The sequence below is a fragment of the Adiantum capillus-veneris genome, chromosome 29, assembly GCF_014529385.1.
Source record: "Adiantum capillus-veneris isolate H3 chromosome 29, ASM1452938v2, whole genome shotgun sequence".
In the NCBI taxonomy this organism is placed as follows: Eukaryota; Viridiplantae; Streptophyta; class Polypodiopsida; order Polypodiales; family Pteridaceae; genus Adiantum; species Adiantum capillus-veneris.
The window spans coordinates 55,250,133-55,265,772 of record NC_140959.1 but is presented as its reverse complement, the minus strand read 5'-3'; the positions used below and the strand labels follow the sequence as shown (position 1 = coordinate 55,265,772).

At 41.9% G+C, this 15,640-nt stretch overlaps 1 protein-coding gene across 1 annotated transcript in view; it reads right to left on the bottom strand.

Moving 5' to 3' along the window:
* Positions 1 to 7,852: 7,852 nt before the first annotated feature.
* LOC147419220 (sequence-specific DNA binding transcription factor) overlaps positions 7,853 to 15,640 on the bottom strand; it is a 60,606-nt gene continuing 52,818 nt past the window's right edge. Inside the window, exons 4-6 of the mRNA XM_086505512.1 lie at positions 9,119 to 9,319; positions 8,849 to 9,016; positions 7,853 to 8,470 (exon numbers count right to left, since the gene is read on the bottom strand). Coding sequence (XP_086361638.1) covers positions 7,976 to 8,470; positions 8,849 to 9,016; positions 9,119 to 9,319 — 864 coding nt within the window. The 3' untranslated portion in view covers positions 7,853 to 7,975. The remainder of the gene's footprint in view (positions 8,471 to 8,848; positions 9,017 to 9,118; positions 9,320 to 15,640) is intronic.

Here is a 15,640-nt window from a genome sequence, read left to right as displayed (position 1 = left end):
TAAAGTAGGTGGAGGAGAACTCGCGTAAGTCGAAATTCTCTCTAGTTGCTCCATCTCTAGCACACGACCAGAGCGCAAATGCATGTGCCTTTGGCACCCTACAAACGTCGGCCTTTGGCACCCTACAAACGTCGGTGAATAACCTCGAAGGTTAACCGCTTACCTTTTCTAAGCGTCCGTTTTCACTCGTATTTTTTACGTTTTTAATGTTTGATTTTTTTAATTAAAGTGTGTGATAGCTCGAAATGAGCGTATCACTTAGAGGGTCGTTGTGTGCTTTACAACACAATTTTCGGGCATCTGAAGTTCCGTTGGTCCTCAAAAAATCGATTTTTAGCTACGTGTGAAGCTAAAATTCTTTTTTTTAAAAGGTGACTGAGGCCTAGGCCTGAGCGTGAGCTTGACCTTGGGTCTCAGAGATATTCTTGATCCCGGTCCTACCTTTTAAAAAAAATAATATTTTTTTGGATTTTTTTTTAATAAAAAAAAAAGATAAGGTCGCCGCGGCCTGCGCGAGAGCACACACACACACTCTATCTACCTACTTCTAACTAATACACCTACTCTTACACACTAACACACTGTATTAGCTCTCATAGATCTACTTCTTACTTACTGTACACAGAAAACTAACTACCTTAATACGCAGAGAATAAACACAGTACCTTTGAAATCTCCATTAACAAAGAAAACTAACAACCTTAATACACAGAGAATAAACACAGTACCTTTGAAAACTCCATTAACAAAAAAAACACACAGTATAATACCAAATCCCTCTTCTCAACACACACACACCCTCCTTCCTTACCTTTCCTACAATAGAAATTGCACCACGGAGAAGCACAGAGTGCTACTCGAGCTTAATGTATGGCATTCCCCGGCAACGACGCCAAAAATATGCGCGTATGTCGCACGTGTCAATGCAAGGAACTTGCCGATACACCGTGTGCGAGCCACAAATGGCTCCAAGCACACAACAAGCCTAAACTAGTAAGCTCAAAGAAGGCGATGGGTGTGTCACTCACTGCTCTACGCTTGCTTCGTGGAGGATTCCTCGCCGCGAAGAAGAAGGAGCCGCCGCTTTGCTACGTTCAACTGCTTCGCCGCCGCCGTGCCGTCGTCACAATGCTCGATTGCACACTCTCTCTCTCTCTCTCTCTCTCTCTCTCTCTCTCTCTCACATACACACACACACACACACACACACGCAAGGAGATGAAGAAGAAGAAGATGGAGATGGAGCAAGAGCACTCTTCTTTTGCACAAATGAGAGAATGAGTGAATTTTAGGTTTAGTTGACTTTTATATAAGCTCGCCCCATTCACACTTGGGCGCCCATGCTTAGCCAACTAATCCCTTGAATGTTCCAGTTAGAGTGCGCCTCTCATCGGTGATCACTCTTACCCTTTTCCTATTGGACCAACAAGCCCGGTACATGACTCTACCAAATAAATAATACAATGTCCGCCGTAGGTTACAACGTCCATCTCGTAGGTGATAGGGTGTCCGTGAGCCGTGAGGGTTAAGAAAAATCTAGTGTAATTTATCGTAAAAACCTTCAAATTAAGTCGCTTTACCTCTACTATTTGTCACATGTAAATTTACTGACTTTTTGGCGAAAAAAGTTGAGCACTATATAGAGTTAATATTTTAGAGAAAATTTTTCCTTGGTTGAATGAGGTAGGGCAAAAAAATTTAAATAAAAGCAATAATGAGAACTTTATAAGGCAAGCCTCAATGCTTTTTTCATTTGTTTACTAATAGTGTTACTTGGTATGCCTAGCATAGATTGTGGGAATCTTCTCCACTTGGTCAGTTTGTTACCAACCCTTACCTTGGATCTTCTTCTTGAGGAATGACCCACCTACTAAGGCACCAAAATTCCACCAAAGGAAGCTCCGTGGTGCTTGGATCATTAGACTATGCTTACCAACTAAATTAACACCCACAAAAACAATTTACTACTAGAATGCATTTGCAGTTACTATAGAACATCACCATTGCAAATTTGCACTTGTTCCATCCCCATATTGGCCTATCAATAATTTCCTTTCGATAGATATCAAATACGGATCATTACGTCCATAGAAACAAATTCATGCTATGTCATGTAAGGTATAATGGGCTTTGTCCTAGAGTCACTAGAGTGTGAGCGAATGAGAGAAAATATGAAATTATCCCACATGTAATGGTGCAAGGCCATAGAGCTACTTAAAGCTCCTTTCATGAAGAAATAAATCTATTCCAAGTTGCATTACATGTCTCTTGTTTATGGTGAGCTTGTGATGTGTTAGCAAACTACTCAAGATCGTGTTTATGAGTCCAAGTTGATCTATTTTGGAACCTAATTCGCTTGAGTAACAATCTTTGGGGCTCTTTATCAAGTCTATTTTGTATCAGTAACGTTCAATTTCGAGCCAATTTAGGTACATTAGAAGTGTGTCATTTCATCATCATCTTGCATATTTGTGATCCCTTTCGGCCTATGCAATTCATGCATTGTGAGTGTGTGAAGAAAGCCTTCATGACAAGCTTCCATTAGAGCCACTAAGCTCTACATTCCGAGCTCCGAAGCCCCTAACTCTACCGACCCTCAAACTTGCCTTGTTTAGGTATGTGTGCACCTCTGCAGAATCCGAGAATAACACTATTACTTCAAAACAAAGATTCAAAGCAATCCGCATCAAGCCTTTCCACCATTTGTGAAGAGGGGCTTCACTCCGATGAAGAGGAGCTTCGCAAAGAAAGAAAGCGTTGTGTGTGTGTGTGTGTGTGTGTGTGTGTGTGTGTGTGTGTCCCATTTTTGTAATAAAAAGAATCGCAGCCAAGCACAATAACTTGCAAATAAATTTTCTATCATCTCCTAAGGGGTATATGTGCAATTGTGAGGAGTTTAGACACTTGCCTTGGAACAATTTCCAAGAGCAAAGACCATTCCAAAGCACTCCAAGGCATTGGGAATTTGGGAATTCCACCTCAAGGGGAGGCAATTTAAGCACTTTTTTGCATCTTAGGATTTGCACTTGTTTCAATAAATCTCAAGACAAAGCTATGGAAACATTGACATAATTGGCACCACCAACATGGTGCGGCTAGAAGACTCCAAGAATGGAATGAAGAAGAAAAGCGGGGAGGACATGCATGTTTCAAAGACGAAGATTTATACTTAAAGGGGAGGATTCTCTTTTATTGTCGTCATGTGTGGATACCATTATTTTGTCATCCTTTGTGGATATGTGTTGACACCTGTGCGGATACTGTGTCATCCTTAGTGGATATAAGAATCTTCAATGTGCTTTCCTAGTCCAAACCCCAAGGGGAGGATTGTAAGGTATGATGGGCTTTGTCCTAGAGTCACTAGAGTGTTGAGTGAATGAGAGAAGATGTGAAATTATCCCATATGTAATGGTGCAAGGTTCTAGAGTCTCTTGTTTATGGTGAGCTTGTGATGGGTTATCAAAGTACTCGAGATCGTGTTTATGAGTCCAAGTTGATCTATCTTGGAACCTAATTCGCTTGAGTAACAATGTAGCCTACACACACTCACTTGCGTGCAATGTTTGTCTGTCATCCACCTTAGCTGGGATGATCCCATTCCCACCAAGTGGTATCAGAGCTATGAAGGTATTAATATCTCCTAATCTCACCAATTCGATCCTTAGCCTCTATCTCCTACTCTCCCTAGGCCTAATTAGATCTCTAATGGTTATCTTGAGCATGTTCTCGAGTCTTGGAACTCTTGGGCCACTACTCTTTGATTGATAGTAGCTTAATTAGTGTTAGGCTTTGTTAATTCTCAATTGGGGCTCTTAATCAAGTCATTTTTGCATCAATAAAGCTCCATTTCGAGCCAATTTTCAGGTACATTAGAAGTGTGTCATTTCATCATCATTTTGTATATTTGTGATCCCTTTCGGCCTATGAAATTCATGCACAGTGAGCGTGTGGAGAAAGGCTTCATGAAAAGCTTCCATTAGAGCCACTAAGCTCTACATTCCGAGCTCCGAAGTCCCTAAACATGTCGACCCTCAAACTTGCCTTATTTAGGTGTGTGTAAGTTCCCTTGTGGTGCACCTCTGCAGAATCCAATAATAGCACTATTACTTCAAAGCAAAGATTCAAAGAAATTCAGTGTCAAGCCTTTCCACCATTTGTGAAGAGGGGCTTCACTCCGATGAAGAGGAGCTTCACAAAGAAAGAAATTGTTCTCTCTCTCTCTCTCTCTCTCTCTCTCTCTCTCTCTCTCTCTCTCTCTCTCTCTCCCATTTTTGTAATAAAAAGAATCACATCCAAGCACAATAACTTGCAAATAAATTTTCTATCATCTCCTAAGGGGTATTTGTGCAATTGTAAGGAGCAGCTTAGACACTGGCCTTGGAACAATTTCCAAGAGCAAAGATCACTCCAAAGCACTCCAAGGCATTGGGAATTTGTGAATTCCATCTCAAGGGGAGGCAATTTAAGCATGTTTTCACTTTTTTGCATCTTAAGATATGCACTCGTTTTTAATAAATCTCAAGACAAGCTATGGAGACATCAACATCATTGGCACCACCAACATGATCTGACTAGAAGACTCCAAGAATGGAATAAAGAAGAAAAGGGGGGAGGACAAGCATGTTTCAAAGAGGAAGATTTCTACTTCAACGGGAGGATTCTCTTTCATTGTCATCATGTGTGGATACCATTCTTTTGTCATCGTTTGTGGATATGTATTGACTTCCTTTGTGGATACTATGTCATCCTTAGTGGATATAAGAATCTTCAGCGTATTGTCCTAGTCCAAACCCCAAGGGGAGGATTGTAAGGTATGATGGGCTTTGTCCTAGAGTCACTAGAGTGTGAGTGAATGAGAGAAGATGTGAAATTATCCCACGTGTAATGGTGCAAGGTTGTAGAGCTACTTAAAGCTCCATTCATGAATAAACAAATCAATTCCAAGTTTGCATTATATGTCTCTTGTTTATGATGAGCTTGTGATGGGTTAGCAAAGTACTCAAGATCGTGTTTATGAGTCCAAGTAAATCTATCTTGGAACCTAATTCGCTTGATTAACAATCTAGCCTATACAAACTCACTTGCATGCACAATGTTTGTCTATCACCCTGTTTATCACCCACCTTAGCTAGCACCTTAGCTAGCATGATCCCATTCCCATCATGTCATATGCCAAAGCATCTCTCCTCTCTAGCATCACAAGAATCTAAAAGGCCAAATTTATAAGCAAGCCATAAACATATTTCCTCTCTAGCATCACAAGAATTCGAAAGGCCAAAATTATAAGCAAGCCAAAAGCATAAAAATGGGTTTAGTGTCTCAAGTATTTAAGCTTGAGTTCGAATCTAACCCTAAAACAAGAAAAAATCGACCAATAAATCAAATCAGCCATCACAACCTTGCCTATTCAATTAATATTGCTGTAACACTCAAGAAAACAAAATAGCTACTAAGAAAAGTCATTCTTGGTTCACTTCCATAGATGGTATTAGCAAAATTGGTAGTGGGTATAAGGATGTGAACTTGAATAACACAAAGGCAAATACTACTTGTATGATGAGACAATACACACTTTACAAATATGCAATTGGATGTCTTAAGCTCGATGGCTCACTTTGCCATTGAGCACTAAGTAGTTCACCTCAATTTCTAACGCAAAGTTGGATAAATTTAAGTTGATAAGTAGCATTCTAACGACCAATGATCTTTTCAGTGGGATTTTGCATTGACCTTTAAGGTTTGGTTTGGTTGTTCTCATTCTCTTATTCTTATTAGTGTTACTATTTTTCTTGAGATGAAGTGTAGAAAGAGTAGAGCTAGGATTTGTATGTGTGATATTTATCAAGAATGGACTAGAGTTAGGATTTCTATGTGTGATATTTATTGTGCATACAGGTTAAGGTAGGTATTTGTTGAGAGGTAACATTCTAACAACCAATGATCTTACTAATGGAATTTGGCATTCATCATCTCAAATGCCACACTTGGATCAACCATGTTTTTGTTGTTTTCTAATGTTATTATTGTTATTATTAGTCTTCTTCTTGAGAGAAAGCTGACATATAGGATTTATCAAGAATGGAGTAATTTTTTTGCACGAAGGTTGAGGTAAGTTTTTGTTGAGAGAAGCCATCCAAGTGTTTAATTGAATAGACCTCTAAGGTCTATGTTGGTTGCTCCACAATGTTAAACATTCTTTTATTCTTCTTATTATAAATTTTTAATTTTTTTTGTGTGTGTGTGTGCACGTGCACATGCACATGCACATGCGCACATGCATCTCTTGATCCAGAAATCAAAATTAAGTAGTTACAATTATCACGAGCATAGATTACTTTTGAAGCAAGCTATGATGCTTCATTCTAAGATAATTCTTGAGCATTTGTGGATGATGTTTCTTTAATACTGGGGGCCTCTTCCAATTGATAAACCGTCTTTCTATTTTTTGAAGTCATTTATTAAGGGCATTGTGAAATCGTATCCAAGCCTCTATTGCCTCTCATAAAAGTTGTAAATCTATGCAAGTGTCCACCCTTAGTTATTGAAAATTGCAAACACGTTTGAAGAGCTAAACACCACTAGGTAGAGTTGCAAATGTGTTGGTGCTATCATAGGCTCAAATGGCTAGAGATTGCATAGAACATAAATCAGTGGCACTAACTTAAAGGTTGAGAAATTTACACTAATGGGTCATGATAAAAAGGATCCTTGTTGAGCTTGCAACGACATAGGGCCCTTAGAGGTCAAAAAGGGGATACATCAATACATCTAGTGTCAAAGAAAATTGTCTTGAGTAGATGATAAACATGCTAGCTATGTTGCTCAACATTTGCCTCCATCTTTCCTTTGTAGTGTTCACCCACGTGAAGGTTTATCAAAATTTTGATAAAATGATAATGCCTTCCTAAAGACCTTTTCACGTTCCTTGTAGCAACAAATTGCAAAGGAAAACTAATTAAAGCTCTCCAATCAAAGCACAATAAAGCATGCTCTTTAAAACTCACAACAAGATGAATGAGCACTCTCTTAAGGCTCCTACAATCGTTATAGGGTTGCTAATTAAGAGATCTCAGATTAAGGCAATTGATTTACGACGACTAATGTTTATACCGAGAATAAATCAGCCAAGTGGTTAAGACGCATGGTCTAGCACGAGAATTGAAGAGACCAATGCTATATCACACCTCACTAAAGGTGGATAAACAATGTAAATGGTGATTAGTAACGTAATTAGAGATTGGTAAAGGTTAGAGTGTGCATTAGGGTAATATACAGTAAGTAAATGATAAGGGAGACCAAATCAATGGACTCACCATAAGTGTGTCACATATACTGGCATTAAGCACAAGGGATGACATCATTGTGCTTACATACAATGTGATGCAAGTACATGCAATGCACTTTGGGTTCAACTCTTACATCACTCCTTGAATATTACTAGGACTTACTAATACTCTTAACAACTGATTTAATGTTTCTAACGGCGCTATATTTCTCCCAAGGGTATACATAAGGTATGCCACAAATAGTGTTTCAAATGACCAATTTTTTCACTCAGAACCCAATGTGGGAATAGTCATGGGGCAGTCTCATTAGAAGGATATTTTGATTAAGAGCACTATTTCCTCTTAATTCTGTTGGTGTTCAAATCTGCAGTAAATAGCATTTACATCAATTCACGTGCATCCCAAACGAGGCCTTTAAAAATAAAAAACATACCTCTAAAAATAGCAGAGGGATCTCTGCTGTACAAGGGCTAAAGCTCACTCAGGATACACCCTAAAAAAGGGAGTGCCAATAAAAGATGGAAAAACAAATATAAAATTCATAAATCTGCCTGACACATCACACAAACTCCAAATGATCCCCTTTCTAAAATAATCATAAGAAGAAGAACAACAACAAAAGGAAGACAGCTTTGCTGATGACTTGTAAATATACAACGGATTTTGGCCAAGAGTGACCACTACAAACATCAACGGCTATAATCGTTCAAATCATTGACTTCCTCAAGAATCTCCTTGTCCAAGTGCCACTCATCGGCTGAAAGAGGAGGAAGTTGCTTTACTTTCCGCTTCAAATTGTGTTTGTGCCACTCAGACTTGAAATGCTCCCTGTGTTGTGATGCATCCCCAACCTCAGCATTACACGTAGTACATCGCCGTTGCTTCTCCTTCCCCGAAGGTGCTGTCGTTGAGCCCCTCTCAAGAGAGAGGCTCTTCACTGACGTGGAAAGACGGTCATGATCTAATGGGCCTGAAGATCCAGTTTTCTCCGCTATGCTTTGAGAAGCATTGCTATCAGTAGACCGATAAGAACTCGACGGGTTCAAATTTGAGCTGTCTTCAAACTCATCAACATTTCCATCTCCTTCTTTCTGAACAGCCATATCCAGGACCTCCAGTTTTCCAGTGGAGTCCCTCACAAATGCATCACATTCTCGAAAATGACCAGGATCAAGTTGGCAAACCTGTCACGCCATAAATGATCCCAGACCATCGAATAAAATGGTAATCAAGAGACTCAAAAGTGCAAATTTTAGTTACATAACACAGCAGAGGATGTAAATGAGAGCATTTGAGTATGCATGTATAACCGTTTAAAACCGATGTGACCATCGGCCCTCTAATGTCATTAATGCCCAATAGTGAGTGTAGAACTAGGTTTGAAGCTTTGCACCATAACTAACCGATGGAGGCTCCGCGATAACGACACCTAGTGCTAAACAGATGCATTGAATAGAACAGCTTAGAAAAGTTTTCTCAAGCCCGGCTTTTATGTGTGTGTAGACATGGCCTAGAAAAACAGTAAGTGTATGCAAATATTATAAAATGAAATGACCACTTACAACTTTAAACATGTTGTTTGGATCGTCACTTTGCTCGATCAAGGAGTTCCACTCTTCTAACTTCTGAGTTAACTTTGGACCTTGATCATTTGGTACAAGAAGGTGAAGTCTCATTTTGGCTCTCACGATGGGGAATTGCTTTTCAAGCTCTTTAATAAGCTCCAGAGCCTGCATAACAATACCAACAAACAACAGTTTGCGAATAGCTCAAAACTTGAAAAGCAAAAACATGCTGGGGAATGTAACAAAATGGTAAGATGAAATCCTTACCTGCTTTTTTGAGCTCTTGTTTGGCTCCAGTGCAAAATGCACTTCTCGCATTAAACGCTCAATCATGCTGATTGTATAAGGTCGTTGTGTTTGTGGGTTCACTGTTTTCTGCATGACGATTGTTGCAATGTCTCTAAATTGACTTGAAAGGTGTACTTCCCTCTCCATTCCCGAAACTTGAAGCTCTCCTTTCTCTAAGATCTGGAACACAATTAAGGAAAACAATCGAAACAAATCAAGACCCAGCACAATGCAATACGAGCGTTGCATAAACACAACCACGTGTCCACATCACACCAAACTTTTGGATAACTACCTCGGAAGTATTCTATTACCCTGATATTCAATCAAAGGATTCTGAGACAATCTGTTCTGACAATTGCAACAACACTCAATTTGTGAAGCATGGACTCTTCTACATTATCAGGAGTCAGTGTTGAAGTACGTATATAACATGGTTTACCCGTGAAAATAGCCATGTATTCCGCATTAAACATAACAATTAAGAAAGGGTGCAGTGCAACACTTGGGACTGCATGACCTGCCTATTGGCGTAGATAGTGTTACACACTTGGACACTCCAAGCGAGATATAAATAGCAACACACCAACAGAAACTTCAAAATCATTGAACTTTAAGAGAGAGAGAAATGAAATGAAATGAAATGATATATTAACGTCTTCAAAAGGCCAAAATGACCTATGAGACCATCAGATACAAAGTGGTGAATCTAATACAATGTCTGAAGTACGAGTACAAAAAGTACTGAAAGTAAAAATGAAATGTGAAATGTGAAATCTGAAAATGTAGATTAGGCCCTCAATGACAATCTGGGTGTCGTGCTAGAATGCCTCTGATCCTCTGCCGGAGTCTCCGTCGATGTAGTGTGCTCCTGAGTCTCGGTCGTGGTCGTCTCGATCTCCCGAGCTCAGTCGCCCTGTCAATGAGGGTGCCTCTCGTATGAATGCGAGTACAACCCTGTGCTGGTGGTTGGTCTCTTGGCTCCCTCGATCCAAAGAAGTCTGTGATCTGTCTCTGCGACTGTTGTACTCCATGTCTCCTCAACAGACTATCTCTATGTCGGTGTAGCTCAAGTAGATATAGGCCAAGGCATCTCTGATCCTGATACCTCATGACTCTATCTAGGGGTCCAAAACCCTCCCTGAATAAGCAATGGAAGCGCCCTCGTATCTCATAATACACAGTGCAGTGGCATATGTAGTGTAGCTCTGTCTCTGGCTCTCTACCGCATAGTTGACATATCCTAGACTCCGGCGGTATCCCTCTGAATCTACCCGTCTCAGTCTTCAGCTGGTGTGAGGATGTGAGAATCTGACCAATAGCACATCGTAGACCATGAGACAAATAAGTGTCCATGTAGCTTGGACGAGTCACAAACCCATCTCCCGAAAGTTGGAGAAGGTGCTCTTTGTAGAAAGCCATCTTGGTGCCCAACTCTTGCATCGGCTCTACCCATGTCCTTCTGGTGTCCAACTGTATAAGATCCTGCCGAATGAGTCTAGTGTCTCCGTCCGTGTGACTGGTAGGGAGGGTGCATCCAAGGAATACTGAAAGGGAGGCAATATATCCATGCTGAGACCATGCCTCTGAAACCATGAGGTCATCTACGCATACCAACATGATGCATCTCCCTGCATCGCTAACTGTGTAGAGGACTCGAGAGCCAATCTGGTATATTTGCCTCTATGTGTATCCCATAGACTGTGCATAAAGGACACTGATCTAGTAAGAGCCTCAATCTCTATAGGAGGGGCGGCTACCTCTGCTCGAATAATCGCATGTGGTACAGAGGCCTTGGCTCTAATCATCCGGGATATCATAAATACCAAGGGTCTCTCCATGTTCCTCCAACTGTCATGATTCACAGATGGTCCCCACACTTGGACCCCATAAAGCATAGCTGAAGCAACCAAAGTATCAAAGAGCCATAACTTTGTTCGTGGTTCTTGAAACTGAACCTGCGAACACATCCTCTCTAGCCCTCCCAATGCCGCATAGACTCTGGACAGTCTAGTCTCTGCTGCTCTCCTCAGAGTAAACCTCGGTCCCGTGAATACCACCCCCAGATATGTATATTCATCTGTGTACTCCACAGTGTCTTGACCATATACGAATGCAGGTGCCGATCTCTTGACCCACTGTGGTGTGGTGTTAAACACCATAACCTTGGTTTTACCAAGGTTCACAGACAGTCCACTATCCTCTGCAAAGTTGTGCAATGCATCCAAATGTCTCTGCATGCCCTCTCGCGACTCTGATATCAACACAATATCATCAGCATATAATAATAAAGGGATCCATGTCCCTGCTAGCTGAGCGCCTCTGTCACCCTCTCTGTCAATGTAGTCAGAGACCTCATCTACATACATACCAAAAAGTGTAGGGGACAAAGGACACCCCTGTTTCACTCCAATAGTGGAATGAACAATGTCAGAAATCCCCTCAGGAGTGCGTACCTGGCCAGTCACTGAGCCGTATAAAGCCATGATTCCCCATATGATCTCTGTGGGTACTCCCAACTTCAGTAGCCTGTGCATCAATCTGGCCCTCGGCACTGTGTCAAATGCTTTGCGGAAGTCCACAAAGCAGCAATACATCCGTCTCCCATGAGCCCGACTCTCCTCAATTATGGCTCTGAGTGTAAGAATATGGTCCAAAGTGGAGAAACCCCTCCTGAATCCAACCTGTCCTGATGCTCGTATGCCCTCATTTTCTGCCCATTTACTCAGTTGCTGTTCAAGAATGGATGCATACAACCGTGCCAATGTGTGCCCTATCATAATAGTACGGTAGTTCCCTGGCATTGTGGGGTCCCTTGCCTTGAAGAGAGGTACAATCGTAGATAATCTCCAGGACTCGGGTAGTCCCTCACACATGACACGGTTAAACGACCGTGCAAGAACCTCTGACAGTAAATCTCTAGCATGTATCGAGTGCTCTGCCACCAAACCATCATGGTCATATGCTCTCCTAGTCCTCATCCTGTCAATGGCGTTTTTCACCATCTCAGTGGTAAAGAAGGTACTAGTGGCTGGACATGGCTCTAGAGGGTCTGGTAATGGTGGTTGCCCGGGTACTGTATATAATGATGTTGCATACTGACCCCAAGTCTCGGGAGAGGTAATCACTGGAGGAGGTGAGTGCTCACAGAAGAGACGCCAGGCCTCACCTGAATCTTGACTCAAAAAGAGCTGATACAAATCACGTTCCATCTGGGCTAAAAAGGCCTGCTTCTTCCGTCGCACTAAACGCCGAAGAGCAATCCAAGACTGTCTATATGTAATGACTCCAAGTATAAGCTCGCTCTCAATCTGAACTCTCATCTCTCTGCATTCCTCATCATACCAACTATTCTGAGGCATGTTCCCAAGACGTCTTCTCTGATCTGGTTGAGTGTGTGGGTATGCCTCTGCTGCTGCCCCATGCAAGATCTCCGTCAATAAAGTGGTGATCTCCTCCACTGTATATACAGGCTCGGCTGCCCACATCCGTCTGTAAATCTCTTCCACATAAACTGAATCCGTCTCTGGTGTAAAAGTATACCGTGTGTGTGCAATCCTCCGTGGTGTCTGAGAGACACTATACTGGAAAGAGACTGAAAAAGTCAGGAGAGCATGGTCCACTGCTACTCCAACAAGCCTAGGGCCCACACTGAAATCCTGAATATTAGAGATGAAGCTCGGTGAAGTCATGACATAGTCTACTGTACTGGCCCCATGTCTGTGTGGAAAGCATGTGAATCCCCCAGACGAAGGAAAAATCTCTAGACCATTAAGTATGGCCAGACCATGCGTAGTCGCCATCTCTATCAGATATCTCTCATACTCTGTGTGCTCTCTATCCTGTGAGTGTCTGTCAAGCCCCATCTCCGATATATCCATCTCTCTAAGCATCTCCTCCGAGGTATCATAAAATACTGTTTGGGAGTTGGCCGTCCTGGCATTAAAGTCTCCCAAGAGAATGATATCTCCATCTCTAGAGAACTCCCATATGTCATCATCAAGTATAGAGAAAGGGGATTGCCCTCTAGGTGAGGTATAGACTGATGTGCTAGGGGGAAAGTAACATATAGCAATGTATAAGAATCTGCCTGTCTCAGCTCTCAGTCTCACCCACATGTATCTTGCCTAGTCATCTCTCCGGACAATCTGTAATAGCGGCTACAACTCCTCCTTGAATAAGACTGCTACCCCTCCTGAACCTCGACTCCCATGCTGGGATCTAGCGTCTGGCCGATAGGCTGTCTCCCATAAATAACCAGTCACACTTCGCATCAACTGTCCAGATTTTTGATGTGTCTCTGAGTAAAAGACAATGTCTCTATCTCTGAAGCTATCCTCAAAGGCACCCACATCCAGCCTATATGATCCATTACAATTCCATGCCGCCATCTTATAATGGATCATTACAATTCCATGGAGAGAGAGAGAGAGAGAGAGAGAGAGAGAGAGAGAGAGAGAGAGAGAGAGATGAAATGAAATGAAATGTTATATTAACGTCTTCAAGAGGCCAAAGGTACCTATGAGATCAAAAGTTACAAGTGGTGAATCTGATAGTGTCAGAGTACAAAAAGTACGAAGAATTGAGAAACTAAAACTGAGATGAATTGAGAGAGAGAGAGAGAGAGAGAGAGAGAGAGAGAGAGAGAGAGAGAGAGAGAGAGAGAGTCGACACGGCACGACAGAGTTCCGTGCCCAAAAGCATTGGCCCCAAAGACTGGTGCCCCTTTCGGTATTTCTTTATTATTAATCGCATAGAGGTACAACTCCCGAGTGTCCTATGCTCTCAGACCGTCCAGATGCTCCGGAGAGTGAAGCCCCAGGGGCTCTTTTATTCTTACAAGGGATGCCCAAAAGCAGAGCCCCAAAAGCAATCACTTTAAAAGCACTAAACCCCAAGAGCATTTGCTCTCAAAAGCTAGTGTAAAATCTGCCCAGCGCAAAATCCGGAAAATCTGTACAGCCTTGCCACGTCAGCATCTGTACGAACTGCCATATCACCATGTCAACGCAATTTACGGAAATCTTTCCAGAGGTCAAGCTTTTGGTATTTAGGGTTTTAGGCTTCTCGGCCGATGCTCCAGAAGTTCTTTAAGTTGATTGGTTCAGTTTCTCTTGTCCACTCCACCATTTCTCTTCCAATTGGTCATGCCACGTCATCACTTTGTCACATTCCCCCCTCTTGAAAGAATTGTAATCACCCTTGATTACGGCTACAAAACCAACATAAGCTAGAAACTAGTTGAGTAGACATTGACTCTAAATATTAACACACTAGACAACACATATCCAACACTTGCACAAAGACGACAGTCACTGAACATTCAAATCACATTCACATCAGTACCCCCCGTTGAGATCTTGGATGAGAATCATGATCCATTGTAACGTATTTGGCAATCACATCAAGATCTGTCACTGACCTCTCGCAGATGTCTTGATTGACTAAATCTTGTTACTATCATGTCCATCTCATCTCTACGGAGAACAAGACCGAAATGCTGCAACCATTTTGTCTTTCAAGCATGCATTCAAACACTACTCACATGAGAGAGCACATATAACAAATTCATTTTAGGAATTCCTAATTCAAAGTACTTCCTTATTATTAATCGCATCAAGGTACAACTCCAAAAGGGCCCTTTACTTTCAGACTCTGGGTCCAAATGCTCTGGAGAGTGAGGCCCCAAGGGCTTTTTTATTCTTACAAGGGATGCCCAAAAGCAGAGCCCCAAAAACAATCAGTTTGAAAGCACTAAACCACAAAAGCATCTGTTCTCAAAAGCTAGCGTAACATGTGCCTAGTGCAAATTATGAAAATCCGTACAACTTGCCACGTCAACACAGCAGCGCAAAATCCGTACAATCCTACCACATCACCGTCCATACGGACTACCACGTCAGCATGTCAACACGATTTACGAAAATCTCTTCCAAAGGTCAAGCTTTTGGTATTTAGGGTTTTAGGCTTCTCGACTGGTGCTCCATAAGTTCTTTAAGGTGATTGGTTCAATTTCTCTTGTCCAGTTGGTCATGCCACGTCATCACCTTGTGACAAATCGTGCATCACGCAAGGGAGAGAAAACACCATATACTGAGTGTTGTGTTCGTGTGCACATGAGGAGGCAGCTCGTGCCTACCAACAACTACTAATATTAGAGTTATGAGGTTCATTTCCTGGGTTTCTTGCGTAGACTAGGGATAGAGGGCTACTTTGTGGCTGTGCCCAACTGTGTGAGGCTATACTCTTCTATGTAGGTCTTGGACAGTAGTGCCCACAGTTTGGCTAAATGAAAAACTGAGCACAAACAAGGAAACCTTTCTAAACGTTCCGACATCATTCGGGCTAGTGGTTTTTTCCCACGGGCAGATGAGCACTCTGAGTCAAATACTACTTTTGCTAGTGGATCTGCTAGTGATGCAGAGACCGAGGAGTAGACTTCAGAGTCAAAGAGGACCCGAGGACAGGAGGCTTTTTGACGGGGGACAGGACGTCAGAAGG